The sequence below is a fragment of the Schistocerca cancellata genome, chromosome 7, assembly GCF_023864275.1.
Source record: "Schistocerca cancellata isolate TAMUIC-IGC-003103 chromosome 7, iqSchCanc2.1, whole genome shotgun sequence".
Lineage (NCBI taxonomy): Eukaryota > Metazoa > Arthropoda > Insecta > Orthoptera > Acrididae > Schistocerca > Schistocerca cancellata.
The window spans coordinates 55007916-55021496 of NC_064632.1; the positions used below are offsets into that span (position 1 = coordinate 55007916).

Consider the following 13581-nt stretch of genomic DNA (forward strand, 5'->3'; position numbering starts at 1 on the left):
AGAACGGATTTTAAAATAGTCGCAGCGCACCACCAGTGGCCATTCTGAGTTCGTGCATCAAAGGTCAGTCGCTGCATATATTAAGGCCAAATTATCATGTGTGTAATATGCAGAGGAATGCAGTCTACCGTGGGATGTATGTATTCCTACTCATTCCTTCGCTACGAACAAAAAGAGTGAATTAGTAACGTGGATAGCAGAGAGAGATGTAAAACGCAGTAAGTGCAATGTGTTCCAATGTGACCTCATTTAGTTTCCATAGGTCCAGCTTATGGATTATTTCACTTTTCTCTGAAGGATAATGACATTGCAGCTACCTCTTTCAAGAACACAGGTTTAAATCCCCACTAGTACTTGTGGTTCGCCGTTTTTGGAACCTGCTGACGCATATCGATGCTGTAGTATGAGTGCTTAAGTGTGTCACTGACGTAACAGTAATTTTGTGAGCAAACGCTTTGCGGTTTGTTTTGGTGCAAACACACTTGCTTACACGCCCTGATTTTTTGTCAAATATTCACTGTTAAAGAAATGTCGTAATTGATCAGTGTCCATCTTTCGCAAGGATGTGTTAGACACGAGAGAAACACGTCTTCTTCTTCGGATCCGAGATTACCCCGACCCCAAGTCGAAAAGGATGTATTCAAACATGCAGTCGTTCCAGATATTTCGCTCTTGCCAGGAGCAAATACCTGAAAACAAACCTAAAGGAAAGTACGGAAGTGACATGTATAGAAAATTTTGCGCTCCTACGTAATATAAAGCTCTGTAAAGGCACTAAATTCTGCTGGTTTATTTGCTTTCGGGTGTTGAAAAAGAGGAACGTTTACTAAAGAGTGAAATTCGCCAGGCATTTATGCTATTGCCATCAGTGTGACATGAGTAATAATCACTGGTATCCAGTCTGAATTTGAAAAAACTTTTCTCAGAATTCAGGCTATGTAGTTTGTGATAGACAAAAATATTGGCACCGAAGTTTGTTACCAGTACGATACTATTTATTAGCATGTATTTTATTGCTGTTTTAAATTTATTACTCGTTTTACTGTGAATTGCAATCTTGTTAGTTGAATGTCATACAGTAGTAAAGTTAAATTTCTTTGTTTGCATGTATAAAATTCATTTCAAAGCATAGGCATAAAGTTTGTTTATACAGTATTTGTTTTCCTACACATCTTACTTCTCTTTCATTATATAACTACCCTCATCACGAAAGAAGGCTGATGCTGGGAATTTGACTCTTCGGAGGTCTGCGACCAGGAAGTTGGTAGACGATTGTTTTGAATGTTGCAGCGCATGAACATTCCGTAGATATTTTGTCATTTATATGTATTAGCTGCTGAATATTTTTACGAGCATGTGTTTCCCAGCAGTTCTTATCATTGCCTTTCTCTTTCTTGCATGATAAGTCTTTCCTTCATTTATTATTTCCTTTTAGAAAGTACGGCAGGTGCTGCTAGTATTAAGTTCCGCTGTGCCCTGTGCGACGGGATTCGTTACATCTGCGAAGAAATCGCATGCAACTACGAAGTAATCAGAGGCAGTTTCCCACCGTGCCCCGGACAAGAAAATTATTTTTGAGTGGTAGTGGGTGCAATTTGGTCCACATTAGCTACCTATATAGTGAGCCATGACCGATAGGATAGAATCTTACTGTTCTTCTTTGGCCTTAAAGTAACAGTACGTGAAGAAATATGGGAGGCAAGGCACCAAGGGTGCCTGCAAAGAAGGTAGATAGCATCTGCGGGTGGTGCAAACCTAGTTCACTGCTAACTCCCAATGTCTCCAAACATAGGCCGCTATCGGATCCATATTGACATAACCGTCACTTCCCTTCCTATCAGAACACACTGCGGCCTACAACGTACCTTCAATATCACCATTTATGATCTCAAAATCTCACCTGACACGTTTGTCCTACCCTGTATGGCTTCTAGCTTCTTTATCCTCCCAGTGAACCAAGGCTTGCTTACTTCATTCTGATCATTTACCAACAATAACAACAGCCGAACCGTCCAGAATCAGCTCCAGTTTTCACGACGCCTTGTGACCAGCCCAGTAGTACAAACCCTAGTGGTGCAACACACACGTTCAGTTCTCTGACATGTCGCCTTTTGTGAGGGGCAGGCTGCCGAAAATCCACCAATGTAATGGACATCGTTTGGCCTAATTACAGTACTACCGTCAGTGACAAGAACGCCACGAATAACGTGGTGGCGACTACTGTAGTCTTCATATTACTATCTCGTATTCGGCAGGCTGCCGAAAATCCACCAATGTAATGGACATCGTTTGGCCTAATTACAGTACTACCGTCAGTGACAAGAACGCCACGAATAACGTGGTGGCGACTACTGTAGTCTTCATATTACTATCTCGTATTCGGCAGGCTGCCGAAAATCCACCAATGTAATGGACATCGTTTGGCCTAATTACAGTACTACCGTCAGTGACAAGAACGCCACGAATAACGTGGTGGCGACTACTGTAGTCTTCATATTACTATCTCGTATTCGGCAGGCTGCCGAAAATCCACCAATGTAATGGACATCGTTTGGCCTAATTACAGTACTACCGTCAGTGACAAGAACGCCACGAATAACGTGGTGGCGACTACTGTAGTCTTCATATTACTATCTCGTATTCGTCAAACCTGTTTAACTCATAATAACTTAATCGAATTAAAAAACACACTGTGTTTAAATAGAGTAAAATATCTGATGCAGATGACGAGCATCGTAACTGTTGCCATGCTCTTCCCACATGGAGACAACATGGGGTGATGAAAGTGATGATAATGAAGGAAAGCACCACACCGATTATCGTAACGTTTGATAGTGACAAGACACACCACTGTAGAAAAATTTGTAGACGATTTGTTTGCAAATAAAACTGTGGTGAATCAAGTCATCCAGAGATTTTACGTGCACAAAACAGAGGTGTGACAGGTCAAGACCGTCCTGTGCAAGCACTCGAAGCGCGACGTTCACCTCTTGGGGGGAAATTCTCTCCACACTGTATGACCGATTTTGTCTCTTATTTCTGGTCCGACTGGTTGATCTTAATCGCGAGGAATTTCATTTCATTGGCAAGCAGTGAAAATTTTGTTTTAGATGAAGAGGCTGTCTTAGAACGCTCATAGACAGCATTTCAGTTTCTAAAGCAACAGTTACGTAGGTACGGTGCAGCATTTTTCGTAACCGAAAGAGACACGCGTGATATCACAGTTTCAGAAACGGACAAAGCGGACTAAAGAGCTGGCGAGGGAGCCAGCTAGCACAGTAATTAAGCATAGACTTTGCACTTTGGTTTGGCAATACCATTTGCACACTTCTACAACATTTATTCGCATGCGAATCCAGCCGTCTGTTTTTCTCAAAATTATAATGTAGTGTGCACTTTTTGAAACTTCGTCGTCTCGTTCGCGCACATGACGTGCTTAGTTTGTCACGATTCTTAACAAAATTCCGTAGGTAAGACAAGTTTTCTCAGAATTAACTTGCTAACCATGACGTCCAGTTCTGTGCAACAAAAGCTGTGAATTTTTGTGAGATTAGTGTTCCTTTGTATTATTCATAATACTCCAGAAATATCTAATAGCATAACAGATTTAACCATATCCTCCATGGGTTACTTATTGTGTGCGCTATGCTACTAGATACTGGAATTACACTCCGCTCATCGTCTTGTCCCTCCTGTTATTATACGCACACCATCAACTTACTCAACTTTTGCAATACATATTTGTTGTAGAATGATGGTCGGTCACGCGCATAGATGTCTGTCCGTACATTTCCTGTCTGTCTATTTTGTACTGGTATCACCTATCACATTTTCCCATGTTGGCAACTATGTTCCATCCAATACTGGCATTATTTGTTTGGAAAATTAAATTGCAATCTCAGCTTACCATTACTGGCATACAATCGCATACGCTCTACATGATTCCTCGTTTCACTGTGTCTTTCAGAATGGGAAAAGGCTGGCTGTGAAGTTCCACTCATTAACAGTCATCAGTTTCTGTCTTCAGTACAAACTTTTTATGGCATCAGGCTCTGTGTGCCTCACTACGGTCTTAAAAATTTGTGAAATTTAGATAACGTGTGAATTGAATTTACTTCCTTGTAACCGAATTGTGGACCCTGCGTCCCTCTAATAAGGATGTCGTAAATTGGTTTCCCCATCTTGGAGACAGTTCGTCTATTGGACAAAACTATGTGGCATCATTCACCTGCTGCTTAACAACTTCCTGTAATACACGCATTCTTGACCTTACAACTCACATCACCTCGTGGCTTTGCTCCTTTCCCAAGCGACACTGCAAGAAGTTTGTTTTAGTAGTAGTGGTAGTATTTTTGCCGTCATATCACCACAGTGGATTGAATGATAGTGTAACAGTCAAGGACGCAGTCTTGTACATAAGGGATAGTGTTGCTGCGAATTCCAGCGCTGTTTTTCTGCAACCTGGCTGAGTTTCGATCCACAGCTTGGGCGGCAGTGGTGTTATAGAGGATCAGGGGCTGATGAAACTGTGTTCTAGATCTCCCCTTATACGCAAGATGGAATAATTTTGACAGATAGGATTTAGTTTTACACCCATTCATGTGTATCAAGTTCCATAAACTCAATAAAAAAAAAGTACTGTTATCGCAGGATTGGGGACGTTGTGGAATGGCATATCGGTTTACTAGGCTCTGAAACTTGCTGGTTCGAGTTAAAGACCAGTTAGCCGCCAAATAGTTCGTTCAGCAGGATACCATGTCCCCGAATTTCAGTCAAGATAAGCGATTTTCACGCAGTTAATAATAGCTACACTGAAAGCGATTAGATACAATAAATTGTTTCCCCACATTATTCCACATGTCGGTATTAGGGGAAAAACAGTGTACTTAGTGTTCTTTTATACACTGCAAAAGGCTGAAAACAATTTCTTCAAGAATCAATGAGATCACTTGATGTATACGAGGTTCATTAACTTCCAGGACACGGATACAAGTTTTCGAAAAGTGATAGGGAAATGAAATTTCATCCTATGTGTTTAATACGTGTAACTTTTTCCCCTACAGAGGTTTTCAGGGTATTATACTCATTGTAATGAAGGGATTTTCTTTTATGTCCGCCGGTGAAACTTTTCAAAGAACTAGCATAGAGACACGAAGCTTGTCAAGATTTGCTTTGAAATTTTTGTAGAAAGCAAAGAGAAATATTTTAAGTATGGACGCTAAGAACGCCGCCGTAACGCTTACCATGTAAATTACGGGCAACGGGGTAGGTCCTCCGCTTTACTGGCACGCTTGGACGTAGTATTTTGGACATGCCCCGCCTCCTTTTTAATAAAAGATTTCTGGGAAGACTTGCACAACTTTCCCACTTAGCTGCGGAGCATACGCGGTATTGAAACTGTGTGACGAAGCACCTGGTTGTCATATTCGTGAGTTGTTATATACTGTTAGTGGAAGACCTCGATAGAAACATTGTCAATGTGTGGAGCCAGCGCGTATCTGTCGATACCCAGAGAGCAACATCAGCGGAATGGCGGTGGAAAATAGGCTGTGGTAGGGTCTCTCGAATAGGAAGGCGTATAACAGTGGTTTGTTACTTCTCTACATCGTTCTCGCTAATCGACGTTGTTTTTACGTTATCTGCGTCCAGTCCTACTCCTGTTTGTAATTTTCCTTTTTTAAAATTTTATTTGCATGTGGCGCATTTGTCACAACTAGAAGATCAATGTCGCAATCTAGTTATTTCTAAATACAGTCATCATACAAAGTGTTACTAATTGACGCTGATTTAGTTACTTTTCATTTTATTTTCTGCATAGGCACATCTATACCAGAGGCGGGTACCATCTCTTCATGAGCAAACGACGGTGCCCCCAGGCCACGGAGGCAGGCTGCGTTGGTTAAGCTTCTTCCCGTGTTTATTTCAGAAAGTTAAACGCTCTTAAACGTACAATATTGGTGCCAAACACGATTAAGCCACTAAATACAGCCGTTTCTTTTCCTGGACCTGTGTTAAGCAGGGCGCTGCCCGCATTTACAACAATGGTAATTTACTGACTCCAGACGTAACCCGAGGAAGAACTGTGATCCAATCAACGACTGATAGTGCTAAAATAAAACCTCTACGGCGGACAACGCAGCATGAGAAGTATGAAGTTAAGATTTGCGTTCAGCACCTTCTGATTCGACAGTTCTTACAGTATAATTTCACCGACTTACTAAAAAAATACTGATACTTAGTACGTGCCCATTTGTTTTCCGCCACGATAATCAGTGTGCAGCTTGTATCTTCCGCCAACAGTCGTCATCTACGGCCTGAAAATAAAGATACTAACGGATGTAATAGCTGACAGCGACAGTATCAGAAAACGTTCCTGTCAAAATCATTTCACCTTGGATGAGCTTGGAAGTACTCTTCAACACAATGTCACTGAACAAAATATAAAGTCCACCCTTAAAAGAGCGTATTGGTCGCTTTGGAGCACTGCAGATGGTGTCGAACTGGCACTAGACGGTGATGTGAACCTCCGCCGTGGAGACGTGACTGAATGTCAGAAAGAGGCCATTGAATTTGCATGTGGGTCTGACCACTCTGTGAATGAAGTTCCACAAATCGTCACATTAGCGCTGATTGCCCAACGTGCTGTAAGGAATGGCTACCACTTGCAGCCGTGTAACGCAGAATAAGAATAGGGGATGCAAAAATATCCAAACCGGCAGAAACGAGAAACAAGTTTCACGTTTTGTCAATGTCAATAGATTTCAAGTCCGACAAGAATTGATGCCGGCAGTGGATGTAGGTCCAACGTAACGAGTTTCCGAGCTAGCATTGCGAACGGAACTGCGTGCAGTGGAAATAATTGGAGTCTGGCACCTCGCAAAAGGCCCTTTCTCGTAGCGGCACATAATTCTGTACTTCTTCAGGGGGCCAAACAACACTGAAACTGGACAGTAAGTGACTGCAGGCATGTAGTGTGGTCTTCCAAGTCGTGATTTCGCATATTTTAAATGATGCAAGGCTACGATTGCACCGACGACCCACTGAGGCATTTAATCCGTAGTGTGTGGAGTGTGTATTTCAGGGCAGAGGAAATTCGTTAGTGTCTTAGGGAATTTTTCGTACCATGACTTGGACCACCATCAGTCTTCAACATAAACTATTTATATCAAAATTCTCGGTGACTAAGCATTGAACTTTCTTCTGAATATTCATGATCAGTCTTCTGTGGACAGTTCCGTTTCCAAGGATGACATCAGCCATGATCTTCCTGGTTTGATGTATATTCAGGCATCCTAATACATCTCCACTGGCCCACTAAATCACCCGGAATTAATCCATTAGCAAATGGGTGGGACTGTCGAGCAGTGGGTGAAACGTAGGTATCAATAGCGCCGCAATTTGGTCGCTGTATGGGATGTAATCGTCAATGGATGGCATCAGCTGTGTGTGTCATGCTTGTAGAACCTTGTGGACATCTCCCTTTCTGAATTGAGTCCATTAAAAAGGCTAGAGACAGTGTCACAGTGTATTAGTCTGATGTCTCCCTGGGGTGACTTTTTACCAGTGTGCTTATTTGAGGTATCGGGAAGTTGTTCCCGTTTCTAGTGCCCTCCGTTTCTCGAGTTCCAAGATAGACTCCGCACCCGGTTCCCTCGTCTCCTTGCCACCTCTTGTTCGCAGACGACTCCGCCAGCCGCTGGAAGGCCTTCAAGAGCAGCACTGTGGCCGGGGTGAGCACGGACCGGCCGCGCTACCGGCCCACTCCGTATGCGCGCCCAGCCAAGTAATGAGCGCGACGGCAGCGGCAGCTGCTGCGGCAGCGGCGGCGGCGGCCCGCCCCCACCATCACCACCACCATCACCACCACCACCAGCATGTCCACCAGCAGCAGCAGCAACAGCAGCTGCTGCACCTGCACCACCACAGCCACCACCTGCAGCAGCGGCAGCGGCACCCGACCCAGTAGCAGAGGCCGGCGCTGCCAGTGAGTGCCGCAGCATTGCCTAACCAGTATAGCCTAGCGCGGGCCGCCTACTGACTCCATAACCAAAACACGGATACTGTACCAATTACAGACGCTCGCTCTCACCAGAGAAGATAGAAAAGTGGAGCGAAGCTTGGTGTCAATTCGAGTTTAAGAAAAAAACATTAATCTAGTCCTATTCTTTGGACAAGAAGAATAGGGATGTCTACACCATATACAGTAATTTGGTGTTAATCGTTAAAACAGGTTAACGACAGATGTATTTAGTCTATCCTTTGAATTAGTATCGATTGGTTCGACATTCATTCATTTATTTAGTTGAACGTGAAGAGTCGCATAAATGTTTTTCCATTGTATATGTGCTTCACATTTTGACTATCTCTCGTGTTCTGACATAAAATTCTGTTTGAACCAGGACATTAACATACAATTGATTTTCCTTAAATTAATTAGTAGCTCTATTCTTGCAAAATGGTGTGTAGTATTTCATTCTTTTGTCTCCCATATTGACATAATTCATGTTGGTAATACCAAAATTCAAAATATTATTTCACACACCATAGTGTGAGAGGAAAAGCTAAAATTTTATTTGAGCTGTAAATTTTGTATGTTTATGAAGTGTGCAGTTATATGTCAGAATATGGGCAATAGACTCAAATAAAACATTTATGTGACAGGTTGTACTGGGATAGATTATTCCACTAGTACACTACACGGAGTTGTTTCACGATAGAGAATGTGGCTCAGCATAAATTTTAGTACACTTCTATCTCACCCTAGCTACTCCGTCCTCCTGTATTCGACAAGGCTGGATCAGAATTAAAAACGTGACACCTCTCTTTATAATCATTTTGAACTAAAATTTTGCAAATTTTAGTTTTACGTTTTTTGTTTTCTAATTGTACTGGGCTAAAACACTTATAGCTCCTAGTGTAGATGGTGTATGGTACTGCATGAAATATGTAGATGTTTATAAGTGTGTTTAATGTGCAACACTTGACTGTAATTGTTTTGTGAGCATCGGCAGTGGGAATTAGTTTTGTCGAAGCACATATACAATTCACAGTACTGAATATTAGAAGTAAACATAGTATTCTTGTCACATTTACTGTAACATGTGTTAGTTGAAGTCAACCAGTATTTAGTAATTTTCTTCATATTATGATAGACCTAAAATACTACTAGTATTTTATGGTAGTGCTGTAAACTTTTCGTTTCTAAATCAGACATAATGTAAAAGCCAATGTAAATCCTATACTTTTGTGGACAGCGTTTACTTTCAGATTTGGTTTAACGTGCTTCACACAACTACAGAACTTACATATAATTATATGTATATATCGCATTTTTGTGGCCAGTGGTGTGTACTAAGAATTTGGAATGGAAACTATTGTGGGATTTTATGTGTGTTCTTGAAAGAATCTGGTTGAAATACCATTGGATACAGGGTTACTTCACAGCAGTTGTTTGAAAGTAGCATTCAATGGGATGACAATCAGAACACGTGTGGCACTAAATGTTTGCCATGGTACCTATATTTCGGTTTGTGGCTGATGGTGTCTTGACTGAATTGGTATTACTAAAGTGGTCCAATCTATATTAACCCACTCTTGGGCTTTATTCTTACGAATAATCTGTTGATATCAAAATGTGTAGATTTAGCTACTTCACATCTCACTATTTAAATTTTCTGAGAAGCCCGTTGTCTAGGAAACATTGTTCAAATGAAATATATATAAATATATTTTCATGTGTACTGATTTTATTGAAGAATTAAATACATTTGTGAATGATTTTTATTTAAAGTAGGCCTAAATCGCACAGTATGTAGCTCAGGTTGCTGCAATATATTTTTACAAGCAGATCATCTGAAATACCTATCCAGTAATTCAATAATTTAGAATTTGTGCAAATGACTTGAAAACTGTATCTAAAACAAACATTGTAAATATAACCCCAAATGTTTTGAGGCTGTCAATATTGATGACTAAAAAGGGGCAGGAAAGAATTTTTAATCACTAAAGTAGATATCTGCGTAGACGGAAAGCCTTTACCTAAAGGGCAGTGAATAAATTGTTATGACTGGTGTCCTTATTACTTTATTGTCCATACGACAAAGCAGCCTAAGTCTTGAATTTTTGTGTGTGATGCAAAATACTGTAGTGTATTCTCCTTAGCTTCTGAAATGTTTTAGATATTTTAAATCTCAGAAATCATACTGTAATTAAAGATAATTAGTGTCTGATAAGTAAAAAGGCTGAGTCATCTATGGTCATGTTTGCAGGATAATGGAACATGTGGTATGTTTAGAGCCAAGTGGTGTTCTTGGACAAGAACTTTTTAATAGCCTTTAAAAGTTAGTGGTGTGTAGTACATTATAAAAGAAGCATTTAAAATGTTCTAATTTAGTTTTATTTTTCTTTCAATAATCTTAAATTAATTTCTTTAAAGTAATGTTGTTAGTAGTTTTGTGAAATGTTTAAAAAGGATGTTACACGTAGCATTAAAATATAAACTTGTAAAAGAAACACAAAAATATTACATGAGCAGTTTTCATTAGATGTAAAAGTTATGGTTAAAATTGTATGTTTTTTCAATGAAGATTTTGAAATCTTCCATAATTAAAATTTATGAAATCTGCTTCTGTCTTTTCTTAAAACACAAACATTTATTTAAAAGCGACAATAACTGATGTCAGGTGCTCATAAGGAGTGCAGAACACTGCGTTTTTACACACACAAAATTTCAGAAATCATTTATTTCAGTGTATGCAGTAAGGTATCCAGTGTCCTTTTAGAAATCGTCTATAGTTTCATGTTTGTTGCGTTCTTCATGTCTAATTTGAGATCTAATATGCTCTTAAGTGCAATTTTAGAGAAACCTCAAGCAAATTCCAAGTAAAAAGTATAACTCAGTAACTATAAATTCACAAGTTGAAAATTCGAAAAATAAATCCTAAATCAAACGACATGTCTGAGTAACAATGGAGCATCACCTCTGGAGAAAGTTGCAAAACAGGTAAATAATTTATTTAAATATATAATTTAAAAATATAGATATGTATTATGATTTATTAGAATGTCGGTGAGATTTTGTTTGTGGCTACTTCTTTAAGTTGTAGATTTTCGTCTGTTTTAACTGGAGCGTAAGGCACTGCTAAAATATATTCTTTCCTGTATGTGCATTACAAATATGAATTTATAACTAAACATCTCAGACATGTAAAGAGAAAGTTATGCTCCTTCTTAGCTGACGATTAATGAAACTTAATTAAGTATGACCACAAACACTCACACGCATAAATAAGTCATAATAACTAATGATGTTGCAATTCTTTACTGATTTGGGATTAGTTATGTTTATTGAAAATGCTAATTATAAATTCCTTTCCATTCATCTCATATAAAACAATTCTAAACATTTTAAAGAATACATAGAATGAAATAAAATGTTAACTTCTTAAAGAGATCAGTTACTCAAATGAGTTCAGGTAGTCTAATAATATAATTGTAATATATCAGTAAAATAAAGGTAAATCGATGTTTAATGTTGTTTTAAAATTCAGTGTTATGAATTTATAGTTAGCAGAGGAGCATCTAACAATATATGTTTCACCAGCATTAAAATAAATCATTTAAATTAATATAGATCTCACTAACATTTCAGTATAATTGCTTTACACACTCTCAGCCTAAAATCATATTTACTCTGAAAGTTCTTAGGTTAGCTTGTGACTTCCGCCCTTAGTTACAGAAAACACCCAGTGTTCTCCACATGTGTTTGTGGATTTAAGTAATCAGATTTACATCACCCACAGCAATAAATATTGAGTTGCAAGTATTGATCTCATTTTAATGACTGATATAAAATGACTATAGATATTGAATATAATATCTGTATTTGTAGATAATTTGTGATGTATAATTAAGCGTATTTTTGGATGGAAGTAGATTATTAACACAAGTGAAGTGAGAAATAAGTTACTTCTGTTCATTAAGAGCAAGTACAAAGGGCCCCAAAATGTTGATAGTTACTAGTATTATTCTTGTTATCCCTGCCTTAAATCAATTAGCACTGACTTTGTCTCTCATTTGTATTTATGTTTGTTTATTGGCAAATGTGTTCACGTTTGACCCTGTAAAGTCTTTTGTAGTAAGTGAATTTTGATAGCCAATGTTACAGATCAATTAACAGTTCAAATATTTGTCGTTGCCTGACTTGTAAATAATTTTGAAAAGGCTGTGATATGTAAGTTTACTCTCATGACCTCTGGTTTTGATGATGTATAAGCTAAGAAGTTTATTTGTGTGGATGAATTTGTACTGTAATCTTCCTGATAGTGATTAACTAATCAGTAACATTCTGCTTTCCAGCTGCATGGATATCAGTTCAGAAGATTCGGCAAGAAAATTCATATGGGTGATGCTGCAGTGAATGTTTTTAAAGGGATATGTGGGACCAAGTTCCTTATACTCCATAAATGCTTGTTCTTCTAGCTCAGTGAAGATGTACAAATGATAGAGTATTAATGAAATATATTTGTAATTATTTTTCTAAATTTAGTATTTACTGAACGTTCAACTTGTAAGTCATTTATTTATGTATGTATTTGAACCTGCTATATACTCTTGTTTTTCAAGGACATCATTTTTGGCAGACAACAGAATAAAATTAGGATATTAATACACACACACACACACACACACACACACACACACACACACACACACAAGCTTTCTGATATATTTATTTTTCTCTCAATTTTTTTACAATTGGGTTTGAGAGAATTACACTAGTCAGAAACAAATTTCCATAAGCTACACTTTTGTTTATACTTTCACATAATCCTACTGGTCAATTATGTCGTGTGTTACTGCATCATACAGTGCACTACTATTTCAAGCATTCAGGGTTTAAATAATAATTTCTGTCACCAAAAACACATGCCAAAATGCATAAAAGATAAAATGACTGTGTATTGGGATGTCATGGTGCACAACACTTAAGTCTCTAGGGACTCAGGTAAGGACTTCATCTCTTTCAGGGGGAAAAACTTGAATTGGAGAAGTTATGGCATGGTGTAATAAGAAGGCAGCTATTGTTATGAAGTTGAAACGTGCAGAGCATGTACCCTCTTCCTTCCAAAGTACCAGAAATGTAAATATTACACAGTATCAGTAATGAATAATTATAGAAACAGTTATTTTCTATTACTGTGTCTGTTAGAGAGAGAGAGAGAGAGAGAGAGAGAGAGAGAGAGAGAGAGAGAGAGAGAGAGAGAGAGAGAGAGATTCGTGAAGACATTTCTGGAAGGTCATGCCTGGATGAAAAATAATGTTATATTTGTAATAAAATAGCTTTTTTTTTTTTTAAAAAAAAAGAGGGTAGGGAATGTATCGGCACTTCTTACTCTGTTACCAATCCACTCTTCAATAATGGCATAAGTTAGAGTTGACAGATAAATAGCACTTCGCCTTTATGGAAATTTGAAAATACCATATGATCCTTGTAGGTTGAAGGTTTGGAAGCCTGAGGATAATGTACTGTTGTTCATCATTTGTGTTACTTTTGCTTCTTTCATGTTTAATATGAAGAGT

General features: G+C 38.6%; 1 protein-coding gene across 3 annotated transcripts in view; it reads left to right on the forward strand.

Annotated features, from left to right (window-relative positions):
* Positions 1 to 12512, forward strand: part of LOC126091847 (KH domain-containing, RNA-binding, signal transduction-associated protein 2-like) — a 537235-nt gene extending 524723 nt beyond the window's left edge. For 2 of the 3 annotated variants that reach the window (XM_049907106.1, XM_049907107.1), the window contains exon 7: positions 7681 to 10624. In XM_049907106.1, coding sequence (XP_049763063.1) covers positions 7681 to 7787 — 107 coding nt within the window. In that variant the 3' untranslated portion in view covers positions 7788 to 10624. Of the gene's footprint in view, positions 1 to 7680; positions 10625 to 12357 lie in introns of those variants that run through there. The other variant, XR_007521268.1, reaches the window with a different exon arrangement.
* Positions 12513 to 13581: the final 1069 nt, after the last annotated feature.